The 15549-nt window shown below is 38.2% G+C and overlaps 1 protein-coding gene and 1 long non-coding RNA gene across 3 annotated transcripts; one reads left to right on the top strand and one right to left on the bottom strand.

Moving 5' to 3' along the window:
* Positions 1 to 2740: 2740 nt before the first annotated feature.
* On the bottom strand, positions 2741 to 5475 carry LOC112287052 (uncharacterized). Its single transcript, XR_002971193.3, has 3 exons — positions 3514 to 5475; positions 3084 to 3192; positions 2741 to 2935 (listed from the first exon to the last, which is right to left on the bottom strand). It is a non-coding gene; the product is annotated as an uncharacterized LOC112287052 (long non-coding RNA).
* A 485-nt stretch (positions 5476 to 5960) lies between these two features.
* Positions 5961 to 13326, top strand: LOC112287050 (dual specificity protein phosphatase PHS1). Of its 2 annotated transcripts, none has more exons than XM_024529662.3 (14): positions 5961 to 6197; positions 6602 to 6766; positions 7590 to 7679; positions 7959 to 8354; positions 8722 to 8925; positions 9144 to 9304; positions 9638 to 10037; positions 10238 to 11071; positions 11213 to 11359; positions 11584 to 11699; positions 12097 to 12214; positions 12365 to 12522; positions 12664 to 12742; positions 12845 to 13326. In XM_024529662.3, the coding sequence occupies exons 2-14, from the start codon at positions 6743 to 6745 to the stop codon at positions 13031 to 13033; spliced, it is 2916 nt and encodes a 971-aa protein (XP_024385430.1). In that variant the 5' UTR covers positions 5961 to 6197; positions 6602 to 6742; the 3' UTR covers positions 13034 to 13326. The 2 variants fall into 2 exon arrangements, with proteins under 2 accessions (XP_024385430.1, XP_024385433.1); XM_024529665.3 differs by having other exon boundaries at positions 6010 to 6197; positions 6709 to 6766.
* Positions 13327 to 15549: the final 2223 nt, after the last annotated feature.

The following is a 15549-nucleotide window of genomic DNA, read 5'->3' as shown; positions in this document are numbered from 1 at the left end:
AATGCTGGAATGTTTTTTTTAATATAATATTCACTTTCTTAAGTTTAACACAATAAATTATTTTGTTGGATGTATTTTATTCCTTTTTAATAAATTGAAGCAACAATTGGTCAAATCCCATTCAATGCACCTCAGGTGAGTTTGAACTCAACACATTACAATTGATTCTTTTATAAAGAAAACTTAATTCTGCAGATAGTGTGCACAAAGAACTCGTTTTTGTAATAATAATTATCACAATAACAATAATAAAACTCATTCTTTTATACAAAAATCAGAGAGGATCAAGAGGTTTTGGGTGTGGGATTTAGAGTATGTGAACTACCAATACAATATTTGTTTTTACATCCCAAGAAGAATGTGGTCCTAAGATCTTATAAGATCTCATATTCTTATTCCATGCATTAGGAAGAGAGAGGAGATCTTAGAAAAAACCAGTAACTTTAGGAGTCAAACTTTTTTAGAGTTTAATCATAGTAATCAACATAAGAAAATGGTGGTGGTAGAGGTATTATAATAATCAAAATAGTAGAGATAATGGGATTAAGGATTTAGGATTTAAGTCTCTATCACCACCATTTTGATTATTACAACTACAATTATATCCTTCAAAAATATACATGTTATTTCATCTAGATATAGAATCTCCTTTTAGGCAATACTAACATATTTTTCCTTGCTTCTAATTCTTCTTTGCATAATTGTAGAAATCAAATGCCTTTCATGTTCAAACTACCTCTATGTATAAAAAAACAAGGGGAGAGTGAGTGGTGATTCAAAGTTTAGAGTTTTTGAACTAGAATCTTTATTACCATCATACTTTTAGAAATTATTCTTAAAAATATTGAAAAAATATCATATAAATTCTTCAAATAATCTAAAATATTAAAAAAAAACCCTTGTATTCTTGATAATTACAAATCTATCTCTCATTTTTGTGATAATAGCAAATCTACCTTCAAATGTAATAAGATATTACTATTCTTTCTTTTTTAGGTGCATTTGGGGCTCAAATTGAGAGTAATGCAGATTTTGGCATGGCCCTTTTTGGCACATTCTCTTTTGTCAATGTTTGCATGCCTAGCAGATTTTTTTAAGCTACTTTTTGGTTTTGATATAATTTCAAGGGATCTGATTCATTAGGGAAATTATTTTTGGTTGTGTTTCACTTAAAGTGAAGGTAATATATGCAATTTGTAATTTTGGATTAGCTCTTGTTGTGCAAAGATAGTTAAGAAGTCTAAAGATAGTTAAGACAATCAATGAGCATGTTGTCTATAAACATGTCTTTTATCAAAGGCATTGTTCAATGAATTTTTTAAATATTGTTGTACCTCGCAGGCATAAACTTCTATACTATTGTGTGATAGCATTGATTTATAGAAATTATAGTTATAGATTTGATGTATCAATAATAACATCAAGTATGCGTTGATATATGTGGTGATGATAATACTATTTGTTCTTCTATAAATGCAAGTGCTTTGCTACAAGCTGCTTCTTTCAACTGACACCAACATTCTTAGGGAATCTCAACACTAGAACAATTCTATGTGCATCCATCCCTCAAAGAAGATAATGGTGTAGGATCAAGAGAGGGCAACGAAGCCATTGTTGCTTATGTGGGATTAGTATAGGCTGTGAAATTCAACCTTTAATACAACCAAGCTTGCTGTGATGAATCAATGAAGGATGTTTACCATAGAGATGAAATTCTTAATCCTTATTGCTAGTAATTACTTTTGATACAATCTCACAATATGCAAGTTATTTTGCTATGACCTACCTTGAATCATTTATTTCAATTTTCCATCCATCATGGCTTAATCGACATGGCATATAGACATTGACAAAAAAAAAAAAGGAGGAAAAAAGTGCCAAAAAAGTGCCGAAAAGGGCAATGCCAAAATTTGAGCGACTCATCGTTTAGGCCCCAAATGTATCCAATAAAAGAAGGATAGTGATACCTTATCACACTTGAGGGTAGATTTGCTATTCTCACAAAAAATGATAATTAAATTTGCTATTATCAAGGATACAAGGGTATTTTTAAAATTTCAGCATATTTGAAGGGTATATATGATATTTTCCTTCATAACATTTAGAAAATACTGAACCATGAAAAAATTATGAAAATTTGCATGGAATGTCCATCAAAGTTGCACCAATTCTTAGGCAAGTTTTTGCAAAAGTGTACTGCCATGCAATCTGCACCCTGACACAATTCCATGTGACTTGTCAAACATATTTTCGGGGTGGTTTCTCTGTTGCAGTAGCTTCAATTGTAGCACCAAGTTGTGATTGACTGTAATGTGTCCAATGCTACAGACCTAGCAACAAAACCAAGATTATTCACAGGTGTCTGTTTACCAAGTCAAATCAAATAACCAATGGAGAAACAACATTCATGATTTTTTAATTTCTCTTTTTAATTTTTTCCTTTTCCAGGTGCTCCCTTGCTTGACATGTTCAGTAGCTACTCAGAGATTAGCACTTGGCAGGGGGTGAGAAAGCTCTCCTGCAGCATTCCTTCCATTCATGACTTATCCAGTTGGTGATCATAAAAAGTTAAAAGCTGGCTCACTCAGATGCCAACTAATTATGCCCACCTGCTATAGCGTGTGCAAGTCTGCATGCAGGTTTTGACCAGCAAGGCATTGGATTGTGGGGGTGGAAAAGCAGCTGATTATCACAAATGAGCACCCAAAAAGTAAAAAGAAAATAAAGAATAGATATGAGAAAAAACAACCACTTGCTTACCCAGGCTTTCGGATATTCTACTAAATGTTTTCCTGATCATCAATGGTCACCTCAAAAAGTGCAATATGCAGTTCAAGCTTCAGTCTGTTGCCCAGTAGCCTTTGTAATGAAGTTAATTGCTGCTAAGCAATCTTTGAGCTCACCCACAGGTACTTATCTGGACAAGTTGGCTCTCCTGCAGGCATGTGACTTGGTCAGCAAAACTCTGGTCAACTTCTCTCTGCAATAACAACCAACTTGATCTTTAGATTCCTCATGGATATAGTGCAGTACACAGCAGGTGTCAGGAGCACAATCTTTTGCCTTCATCTATTCCAACTTACCAGTAGGGATGGTACAAAAGCATATTCATATCTAGTGATATCAATGGATCTCATACTTGGCTGCTTGTGTCATTCTGAGCACTGACAAACAAATGCTCTCATTCACCATCTGCAGCATAAACAGTGGAGAGAACTGTGCATGAAGGGGCATCCTTGGGTTGTCCACTAATGGTTCAATGCCACAAGGTTGCATTGTAGAAAGAGATGAAAACATAGAGAATTAGAATAGTGGCAACTACCTTAATCAACAAACTTGGCATCATTGGACACTGACTACACAGCCACAACAGTCTTCAAAAATTCACTTCACTGAAAAACTATCAAGTTTCTTGCCCATGCCTGTGTTATTTCAACTATGCAGCAAGTCTTGGCAAACATGTGAACATGAGCATGGCCAGTATGCAAAGTAGAGGCAAGTTCTACTGCTCACAAATTTGCTGTATTAATCCTTCACTCATCTCATTCCAGCTTGTTAAATTGTAGTATCTGAACCATGAAGAACAAGCTTGGTGTCCTCTATGCTACTGCTCTTGGCATACTCATCTGTGCACTGCCTGCATGTAAATCTGCCTACATCCAGTTATTCAGAGCTTGTTAGTGAACCTCTTCACAAAATCCATAGTTCCATTCCTTTACCTGCACTGAGGGTGCTTGCATAACTTTTTCCATCTGAAACAAAACCTTCACTTTACATCTGATGGAAAAGATACAAAATTTTGTACCCCACACCATGCTTTACTGCTCCACTGGTGATCACACTCAATCTCAATAAATCTCTATGTTTCATTCAGCAAACAACTAAGTGGACATCACAAACACTGTCAAACATGGCACATATGCCAATTAATAAGTTGGTCATACACAAGCCTGATTGAAAACCATCATCTCTAATGAGAGCATGACTTCCCTAGTCCCATTTTGTAGCTATTGTACTGAAGCAGTCTGCTTAATACTTGACAAACTTATCTTGTGTAGAAGCCCAATTGTATGAAGAACTTAGTTGAAAGACTTCATTACATCTTCTACAATGTTGTTCCCAGTAGAACCTCTGATTGTAATGGTCCAACAAACAGCAGTTATTTTCCACCAGTTTGTCAAATGCGTTGCATTTATACATCTAGCCATATCTAATGTTTAGTTGAGATTCTTACTGTTTGGTTAGCCACACACCAACTCTGCTCCACCCTAAGCTTCAAGATGCAACAATGAACCTGGTTTACTTTTGCCAGATAATTTCCACTCCAAGCACTTTTGCAGGAGTTCTATGTAAGTGGAATAGTCTACAGCAATGCCTTGATATGCTATTTTCTGAAAAGGGTCAATCGTTTTACCTGGTTGCACTTGCATTTGCACGTCAATAAATTGGTGTAGTTTGCATCTACTCAGTATTTCAGTGGTGAAGGAACACTTTTACTACTGCTAGTACTTGAAGAATGCAATGGGAAACTAGTGCAATGTGAAAGCAATGGAGTCCTAGAACTTGAAGCAAACAATCAAGCAACTAGTACATCACAATCATCACAAGAACCTAATTTATGCAGAGGTTGTCCTCATGTGGAGATATAATATTTAGATAGTTTGTGTAATTTCCATACAAGAATCAACATGTAAGTCTCTGTGGAGTCCATGGTTTATTTGCCCGTAATGATTCCTCAGCGACTTTATTTTGGGTTCAAAAAGTCCATTGTTTTATGACTCACAATATAAATTTCAAACCAACGTATGCTCCTTCAGATTTGACCACATCGAATGTTTTACCACTACGTAACCAGAACAAGAAGAAGAAGATGAAAGAAAGAAAGAAATGAAAAATAGAGATGAAGATGGTAAATGAGAAAGCCAGTATAGTAAAGAAAGTGTCAGGAAATGGTGGTTCCTACTTGACATTCATCAGTGTACTTGAATCATGAATTAATTCAAATACATACGTTTTTCCTTCATCCTTCATGAGACAGAGGCGGTAAAATACACTCCTACGTGAGCTAATTCACAATGCATCACACATGTTTGTGTAATGTTACACATACAAGAAGAATAAGTTATATTACTGCATCATGTACTGAAAAATGATGGCTCTGCAGCATATCCAAAGGACTCGCCAAATCCAAGCTTCAACAGCCAATACGACATTCTTCTCTGGTCCAGAAAATAAACTAGAGTCCTGTGGTTAAGATTCTGCACTCTACCTGATGAGTTTTGTTGATACGTGAGCTGGAAGAAGATAATTATGATATCCACCCCTTATTTCTTCAATAAAACACAACCCAATTGAGGCTACGTAACTTTCAAATTAAATCATCGGCCCCCGGAAAATACGTATAACATTCACACAGTTCACATCCAGTTCTGTGAAAGAACAGAAGAATACCAGGACGCAAGCTCTGAGCCGCACTGCAAAGCTCCCCTCCCCCCCTCCCCGCACCTGCTTCAAAGTTTCAACAAATCAGAGTCATCCCGAAAAATACTACAAAATTTAGGGATGAAGAATCTTAATACTCAAGCGGATGCTACATCACTGATATTTTGCAAACTATCAAGAGTAATATTTGTTTACACAGGCCAAGTCTGCGCTGGCTGTTGGTTCAGGGAACTTGCCTCCTCAATAGCAACACTTGCAGCGAACCAGGTTGCAACGAGGTGTGACGATTGATAGCCGAAAACTACGAACCACCTCTTCTTTCTTTCACTGAAACTTCACAAGTCCTTGTTGGGTATTTTGAAAACGAGTGAAAAGAGGCCGCAGTTGTTACCGCCAAGTCATTTTCCGATGTTACCTGCAGGTTTGTTGAAAAAACTGCCACGTAGTAGAAGAAAAGTTCCAATCTAGCAAACCCAACAGATGGCAGTCCCTCACGCACTCTCGAAGTTTGTGCTTCAACGTTGTCTTCCGTCTTCGCAGTCGCCAGACAATTCAATGCACTCCAATGCTTCTGTTCTAGCTCATCACTTCAACTAGTCTCTCATTGCAATTTCATGCTGCTCTTGCTTTGCATCTCACGGACTCTTTAACGCATCTCATCAGTCCTCTTTGCCGAGGAATTCTTCAACCACGAAGTTGGTGGGTTGGTGTTGTGAGTTGGGTCTAGGAAATCTTCGCTGATGATCAAGTTGAAGGTAGTATCATTAACTTTTGTTGTGGGTTTTGATCCCGTTGTGAAAGTAGAGAGATTGTCGATTTTCCGATCCTGGTAAAAGTCATGTTGCTTGAATTTTCTCTGGTGGCCTTTTGATTAGATCTTTCAAAAGACGTGGTCCTCGCATGGTAGCATGGCGCGTGGTGAGATTCGGGTTGTTATGGTGCTGTTTTCTGAGTCATTTGTTGCTGAAGAGTGTTTTCGGTCATTCTCTTAGTAGCTCTTTTTCTTTGTGTTACGTCTGAATCATTGCATTGTGAGCCGGGGGGGGCGTATCGTGATTTTTGAGCAGATGAGTTTGGTTCGGATTGTTATTAGATGCCGTCCATCTCATTGATAAAATGGCTTGTACATTTCTGTACTTGTGGGTTTGTATTTTGGCAGTTTTCTGAGTTCGGCGGAATCTAGGAGATGATATCGCACATAAGTACATGTAGTATGAATTCTACTATGTGAAGGAGCTTCTGTAAAGCGTTCAAAATTTGTGGCAGCTTTTATTTGTAGTCGAGGAGTGAGCAAGGAACCATGGCGTCCATGCTATACCGACAGGTAATGATCCCTGTCATTGTTCTTTCAAAATCCTAAATCAGGAAAAGAACTTTCGTGTATTTAAATACCAATGCGATTCTTTGATGTAAACAGATGTGCACATGGTGCGGTAAATCCATGCTTGAAGTGCCTCGGTTGTTAGAATTCGGTGGAATACTGCACATTAACATCGCACCATTTTAAACTTTTGCATCGATGACCTGAAAGGCATAGGGGAGCTGAATTTTAAATCTAAGAAATACTACAAAAACCCTAAATGCTTCTGTTAATAAGGGTCACGGGAACGTAGCAAACCTGCTGTTCTAAAACTGGCCCCAAAAATTCTAGCTGTTGAAAAATTCTTTGCTATGTTCCCTGGCGTGCAAATTCAAAGCTACGATATGTCTATTTAAGTAAATCATAGCAGACGTGGTCTACTATCTTCAAATTCTGATCCTCGTCACACAAGTAAAGATATGAGCTTCACAATGAATCTGACCTTAACTGCTAACATGCAGGCTACTTTCTAAGTTAGTATTAGCGTTAATGTGAACGTCAGTGCTATGTCTGTCAAGATTGAGGTGGTGGAAAGTGATTGTTATGAAGATGTGCGGTTGAGGAAATACCTGATTTTTCCGATTAGTTCTTACTTTTTAGAATAGTATCACCAGAACTCACTGTTAGACATGTGTCACAAAATTCTTCAGTCTCACCTAGAATTTTAAATTGTTAAGGTTTCTGATTAAGCTCGGATTCAACTTCTACCCTCATGCTTGTTTTTGCTGTGAGTGTGACGTTCATGTCGAGGTATTAACACTCCGTGTATTAATACTCTGTGACACAGGAGAGCGAGGTTGCAAACGAGTTGAAACTGGCTTTGGAGGAGGCATGTCTGGAGCTCGGAGTTTCCCTGTCTAATGCCTTTTCGCCTTCTGTCGGTTTTCCTTCCCTCATACTCAAGAGTTCCTTCCTTTGCATATATGTCTACTTCTGCATCTAGCATTTGATGGTTCGAAATTGTATACGAATTAGGAATATTGATACTGTTTGTGAGACTCTTGAAAATTTAGCACTCAAAACTCTCAATGGTTAGTGATGCTTCTGACTTTTCAAGGTTACGTGAAAGGAAAACATTATTCTATGGCAGCATTTCATTTTAAATTATAGGAATTACTAATGAGTCATTGCTATGTGCGTGTCAATATTGGTGCAGGCATTGTGGCTGTTTGATGCTAACAATGGAGATCCGGCTTTGGCAGATTTGGCATCTTGGGTCAATATCACTCGACGTCGCAGTTATCGACCATCTCCTCTTAATAAATATCGCAAATATTCACTACCATCACTGGACGATGCAGAAACCTCTGAAAAGGAACTTGAGGAGAGAGTTGAAGACGACAAAGTTGAAATCCTTTCAGATGGTGAAGGGAGTGACATCCAAGCACTCCCGGAAATGAGATTGAAAGAGAGATTAAGCAACGCTGCAGAGCTTGATGTGTTGGCTAAGGATCTCGATTGGAGCAATCTGTTGTCTGTGCATAGAACTGAGCATGCACAATCTGAAGATGATGAAAGTTCAGATGGTCGAGACTCCATTGGTTCTATAGAGGTGTGCATTTGACATCATTTTTCTCTAAGATCTCGTTTGAAGTCTATACTTGACAGTGAGAGTCTTTTGAATTTCTACAAGACAATGTCCGTCAAGTGTCAATGGTATAGAAATGTGGTACATGCCATATGTGTTAATTGGGAGCCATTGTTTTTTTTAATACAACTATACCGTGCTTACGAGCTACTCAAGTTTGACGCAGAAAGTGTCCTAATGGGTAAACATCTGATGAATGGAGACATGTCTAGCTTTAGTAGAGAAGATTTCTTGATGGATTCATGTGTCACCCAATATTCCATGATTTTTGGTTAGTGAAAACATGATTCTTAAACTGCTTCAATGCTGATGTAACTCTTTTACTTTCCAGATGACGGTGAATTCCGGAGGAGTGGTATATTTTGCGATGTTTCGAAAAAACCACGTGGAATCTGGAAATGATGATTCTGAAGAAAATGAAAATATCAAGTATGAAGCTGCAGCAGTTTTCAAGTTCGGATCCTCTAGATTAGCCACTCAATCTGAGCGTTTGGGCATCGAAATCGCTCGTCACTTGGGTGTAGCGACACCACAGGTTATAAGACATGCCATTGACCTTGCTGATTTTTTGCCATCACAGTCATTTTGTACTTGAATTATTGAGTTTATTTATATTCATAAGCAGAAGTTAGAACGCTATCTTCGTGGATAGATGGCGGCTTTAATCTGTTTGCGAGCTTACGTTATTGATGCAGATGAGTAGATTGTGATGATGATCATTGTGGCACTCTTGTCGTTGCATTTATTGTACAGGCAAGAGTGATCCACAACAACTCATCAGAGTGGATGCAAATTCAAGATGCTGTGGTAGCCGTGAGAGAGACAGATAAAGCAAATGAGAATGTGATTGGCCTTCAGACCTGTGAGGAGCTACTCGAAGCTTTGCACCTCAGCCGTTGCATGCTTATTATGGGGTAAATTTCTCAACTAATTCCCTTTGCTGTGCGATGATATGCGTCGTTTTAACTCCCTAATTTTTATGATAAGATAGGGCAGGAACAAGTCGACTCTAGTAGAAAAGGTGGACTTGAAACAGAAACAACAGTGACCATATTATTGTATAGTTGAAAGGTTGAACTTACTGATAGTGTATTAACTTGGGCCTTTTGCACTTTCTCGAAGGGTATATTATTTAAATTTCTATGACGCACAAGATTCGAAGTTTATGCTTTGGGAGAGTCGGTTATGCGTTCATGCAGCACTTTTTGTGCATCATTTTGCTTATGTTCAGATATCGATACATGCAGCTACATCCGTGGGAAGCCGCTAGCGGAGAGCAAGCAAGCCTTTGCTTCAGAGAAAGTAGCTGTGAAAACTGCTATTGCGCTTGGTCGGACGCTTGTTCTAGATATGGTTCTCAGAAACGAAGACCGCTTGGTTTGCCATACATTAGGCTGGCGAGGAAACTCTGGTAACCTACTTGTCACTGAGGAAGTACCTCATGGGCTTGACCAACTGGGTCCACCTGTACTCGATTCAAAGCAAATTTCGGGAGGGTCTGGGTTCACTAGGCAGAGACGGACGCAGTCTTTAGCGGCATTGTCTACGTCATCCAATACCGACATACTGGTCCAGCTGCCGAAGATGCACCGATCACCTTCGCCCGAGCTTAGCCACGCAGGAACTGCGCAGTCCCATGCATTACAAGTCAGTTTTTTCCTGTTTTCCTGCTCTCCATGTGAATCGGATATTAGTCTTTCTATGGCAGTATGGGTTCCGTTTGCAAATGCACTAGATGCCACTATTCGTTTCATCATACTCGAGTGTAAGCAGTTCTCGAATTCGCAGTTCCCTTTCTTACAACTATGGGTTTCACTAACTACTTTACTGATTAAATGTCCACTCAGAACTTGCTGGTTCCAGAAGAGTCTGAGGCCCTGGCATCAAAGATGGGCGAGTTGAAGATGAAAGATAAAAAGGAGGAGCCTTCATGTTTGCTTGTAGCAATTGATTCCGGGGTTTCCCGCCGACCCCCAGGAATGAAGATTGAACATGACCGCCGGATTTACTCGAAGACGATTGAACTGCTTCTCCATGATGAGGAGACAGCTGGAAACCTCTTGAGAGAAATCAGTTTTGGGTACTTGGGACCACCATTCGAGAATGAAAAAACAAGTGAAGCAGACTTTTCTGGTGAACCTGCCACTCCACCAGAAGAGTTTGACCATCATAAGATCATTAGAGCATTTCAGAGAGGAGTAATAGTAGGCATTCGTGACATGCAAGTCCTGCGGATGTTCATGGTCAAACTATTCCGCACTCTCGACCAACTTCTACGGGAGTTCATGGCTTACGTATCTAATCTACCAGACGAAGAGGGTTCGAAAACTGAGACTGAGGTGACAAAACCACCAGTTGAAGAAACTCAACCTTCTGATGTGAAAGTTTCACCAGAGAATGGTACTCCACAGAAACCATCTGGCTCTACTTCGATGATGAGTTCTGAACAACAAGAATCTCCTCAAAGTTTACCAAGTGGCCCTGTGTCGACTCCAATCCGAGAAAAGTCACCTCGAGTTTCAATGCTGAAAATTAGTCCTTCCTCTCTTCGAAAGTCACCTGTGTCGTCTCCAAGATTGAACTCACCGAACAAAATATCGCCAGTTCGTGAAAGCTGGCATAAAAAGGGAAGCCCCGGTCGCATGACTTTTAAGCTTAAAGATGTCAGCAAAACTGCCAAGGTTTGTATTCTTTGCTCGCTCTAGAAAAGAGTTGAGGTTTATGATGACAGCATGAATCATTTCAACTTTCGTATCCTTCTATTCATCTCATGCATCCTTCTGTCCAGCGATTTCCACTCATTTTCCTCTTGTATTGTCCAGATTGATTGTGAGTGGAGCAAAAAACTAGAATGGTGGGACGAGAAAATGCGGAGTGAAGGACAAAAGCTATGCAAAGATCACAAATTTACTACTGGATTCTTGGAAGGTGGTGGCTCCCATAGTGTGGTCGATAGTTACGAGCTCAAGGTAAGACTTGGACACGGTCTGGGTGGTTCTTCACATCGCTTGTTCTAGTCCACTCTGGCAATAAGCTGCTTCTAAATTCCTTGAATTTACTCCAATTGTTATCCGTAGCACTTCATAACTGCCACCTTTGAGGATTTTATTTTGAATTGGGACTTGTTTCCCATGTGAGCTTGGTGATGTTGCAATATGTATGCAATCAAGAATGGCTTTGTAATATTTTGCAGGTGAGGTTGGAACACATCTTGGAGCGGATGATAATGATTTCAAACGGGTCGGATACAGAGAAACCATCATGTGTTCTATCTCCCTCCTTGTACATAGGCAGTGCCCTCGCCGCCAGGTCCTTAATCCTCCCAATTCTTAATTCAAGGATGTTTTAAAAGTCCCGTTGTTTCTTCACGGGAATTCCTAACCTTAAAACAAGTTCCTCACTTCACACACGTTACACTGACAAATGAACATTTTACCGGCCATCCAGCCTTAACCTTTCTACGTCTCAATTATTGTATTGGTATGTTCCAACTTGAATAACCAACTTGCAAGGTGAGGGTATAGTATGATATTATAAATTTTAATCGTGAGTACGGTCGGTGTAATTCCCGTTCCAGTGGGTCTCAAATCAAAGTCTGAACATACTGCTCAATGACATAAAGATATCAACGTGTAAGAATGTTAATAACCCTCCCTCACTATGAGCATCATGAATTTCTTCAAAAGCCACCGGTCTTGGATCACAGGTCAGTAAACACGCTACAACACTTGCGCATAACTCACGTCTTGTGCCTTTGCCCCTCCGACCTCGAGGATGCGAATGTGGGCGACTTCCCGGAGTTGTTCACCTACAAACATCTTGAGGTACGTATTTGTATTTTTTTTCACCAATTTTGTGCAGCTTTTCACTTTTTTTTTATCACGTGGTTCATTAATTTGCTTGTCCAATCTTAGACTGAAATGATAGCTGCGAAGGATCTGAAGAAGGAAATGGTTGGAATTGGCGAGGTGCAGGTGAAAGATGTAGAAGATGAAAACATAGCGGCTCATTTTGAAGAAGCATGTTCTTTCATAGCGCAAGCTGAGGGAGATAATAAGACAATTTTAGTGCACTGCTTTGAGGGCAAGAGCCGGAGTGCCACTATGGTGTTGGCCTATCTTATGCTTCGCAAGTAAGTCGAATTTAACCAACACTAACAGCTAATTTTTTTCCCAATAAGTCAGAACTATGAGCTAGCTAGAAGGTCAGACCATATAGAAGGACGACGCTCTGATGTCATGTTTCGGTGGGTGTTTGATTATGGTCTTTGAAGAGGACACACACTTGCACAAGCATGGTCGATATTGAAAACTGCTCACCGACGTACCCAACCGAACGATGGTTTCATGAAGGTACAGCTCCTCCTCCGCTTCTCTATTTCATTTCCTCAGTAATTCCACCGATGACTCTGAAGAAATGTGCGGAACATTGACGGGACTGTGGGTGGGTAGCAGACTTTGGTGGAGCTGGATAAAAAATTACACGGAAAAGCATCAATGACCTTCTTAAAGCGTCGACCAGCGGGCCAAAGGTGCCCCATATGTGACAAGGTCGCAGGGTTTAGCATCGTTGCCTTGCAGCAGCACATCAGGAGGGTTCACCCTGGCATCCCACTTCATTCGCAGTCTGCACCTATTGTTTAGTCTACCCTCTCCTGCTTCATCCTCGTGATGAGTTACACTTCGTACTTGTAGAGTATGGAAATGATCAGTTACACTTTTTACTTGTATAGTATGAAAATTATTTTAACTACCCAGTCCAACACTTATGTTGAAATGGGTGGTTGACACGAATATGGGACTTGTACACATATACAGGGATATTAGGTTGGCTCAGGCTACTCGTCAATATTCTGTTTAGAAGAAATATTATCATTTTTGAGGATGTCTGTTTTGTGTAACAATAACTACCTGTGATAGAAAGTAGATTTCATGAAGTGGGCCATTTTTTTTGGAAATTGTGTTACGATGAACACTACTAATCACCTGGCTTTTACAGCTCTCCACTATCGTACACACGAAGTTCCAATGCTTCATGAAAATTCCTCATTGCAAAGCACCGATGGATACATGCAATCTCTAGGTTACTTGCAAGCACGCTCAAGCGACCAGTTTATTGTTAGACTCAAGTATCAACTTGCCACTAAATGTGTCAGTGTTGTCAACAACAGCCTGGATTCCTTGTGGATGGGGCAGATCTACTGCTTTGGTGCCAATTAGTTCTTCAACAGCAGGGATAGCCATTATTGTCTCGTCTATATATAGCATGTCAATATCTCCCTCGGTCACCTTCTCTATTATTTTTCTCTTTAGATGTTTATCACTTACAATGTCCACAATTTCTCTTTGCAGATTTTCTATCTTGAAACTTGTTGCATTGTCCCTTATATTTGCTTCAAAAGTGTCTTCAAGTTCCTCCACCAATATTGGTGACTTGAGGTGTATTATAGCTTCTACTAGTGCAAGGTCATCATCAATAGCTACATTTGTGGAATGTTCTATACTTTTAGTTACCAAATTATGTAATCAAACACATTGTTAAAATATTCAATAGTTTTGAGTTTTAAGATTGAGTTCAATACAAGACCTATTTCATCCCTTCTAATTTTGAGATCTATTCTTTTTACCAAATCTATTGAAATTATGTCTAGGATGGCGAGAGCTAGTTTCAACACATTTGGTGTTTCTATCTTTTGCTGTTGAACTCAATTGGAGCAACCTCAAATTTATTACATAGTATATTATTGAATTGCATACTTTCTTTTGATTATATGTTTGAAGTATTGATGTACTTTGTTGCAACTAGTATCGTAAATAAGTCAAATGATTGATAAAAGTGAATTCATACCATGAAAGTATTCTATGCTATCAACATCAATGTTTTTGACCTTGATAGACATCTTATCATAAATTTTGGTGACTTCCATTACAAAAAATTGATTATCTAGCATAAAATCATTCAAGATTTTGAGATGCTTTTAGGTTTTGAATCTCTATTCTTCATCCTCATATTCTCTCTTAGACTACAAGAAGACACCATTGAAGCTTGTAAGATTTGAGTTTTGATGAATAGCCCCAAATTGGCAACTAGAATTAAATAGTTGTTTATACTTGATTTTCTTTAAAGATTTACTTTGGTCTAAATTTAGGATGCAAAAATATAAATCCACATTTAAGAAATGCATTGAGAGAAAAATTAGGGAAATAAAAATTTGGAGCTAGAAAGTTATGTGATGAATAGAAATGTGTGGTTTGAACAATAGATAAAGATATGAATTGAAGAAATGAAAGCTTAGTGAACCTATTACACATGATGTAAAATCACAATTTTTTCTTCAAACACATGATTTGATTTTGAATGGCACCTCTATGTTTGTTACCTTGGCATGATTTCATTTCATTATCTTTGGCATTGATATTATTGATTTCCTTCTTTCCCTTTAGTGAAAGCATTTCTAACTCCTCAAAGCAAGATTATTCTCTAGGATTAGTATTCAACTTTGTTGGCATTTTTAGACTTTCAATTAAAGTTGTTGTCATGTAGTAATATGATTATATGGTGAAAAATAAAAATATGAATGTTGATGTTATTATAGAAGTTCTTGGCAAAAAGATATTGCAGAAAAACAAAGATAAATAATAGGAAGATAGTAAAAACTTTAATGTTAATATTATCTTTTGTAAAAGGGACCTCTATTTATTTTGTAGAGGCATAGATGCCTCAAATCAAAATAAATAAGATAAGTAAATAATATAGAAATCTTTAGAAGAGAATTTTAAATAGGTTTAAGTAAAAATTATCTCAAATTTTTAAAAATTGATACTTAGAGAAGATTGGTTGTGAACTTGGATCAAAATCAAATCCCAAGACACAAAACTATGTATCTATGGCAATTCTAAGATTTTTTTATCAATAAAAGAATATGATTTGAGAAAAAACTTAAGAAGAGATTTTTGGGAGTTAGTTTTATGATATTTGGATTAATATTGAAGTTTTAAGGAATTTTCAAAATTAATGATGTATTTAGTAGGTTTAGATTTTGAGAAATAAAAATAAGTTTACAAATTTGAGGATTTTGTGAATTTTATAGCATATTTATAAGTATAAAGTTGGCAAATTGCTATTGTACTTATTATAAATGTATGTGAGAAATTTAAGG

Source organism: Physcomitrium patens, chromosome 9, assembly GCF_059467195.1.
Source record: "Physcomitrium patens ecotype Gransden chromosome 9, ASM5946719v1, whole genome shotgun sequence".
Classification (NCBI taxonomy): Eukaryota; Viridiplantae; Streptophyta; class Bryopsida; order Funariales; family Funariaceae; genus Physcomitrium; species Physcomitrium patens.
Note: the sequence above shows the minus strand (reverse complement) of the source record. Positions and strands in the feature narration are given on the sequence as shown.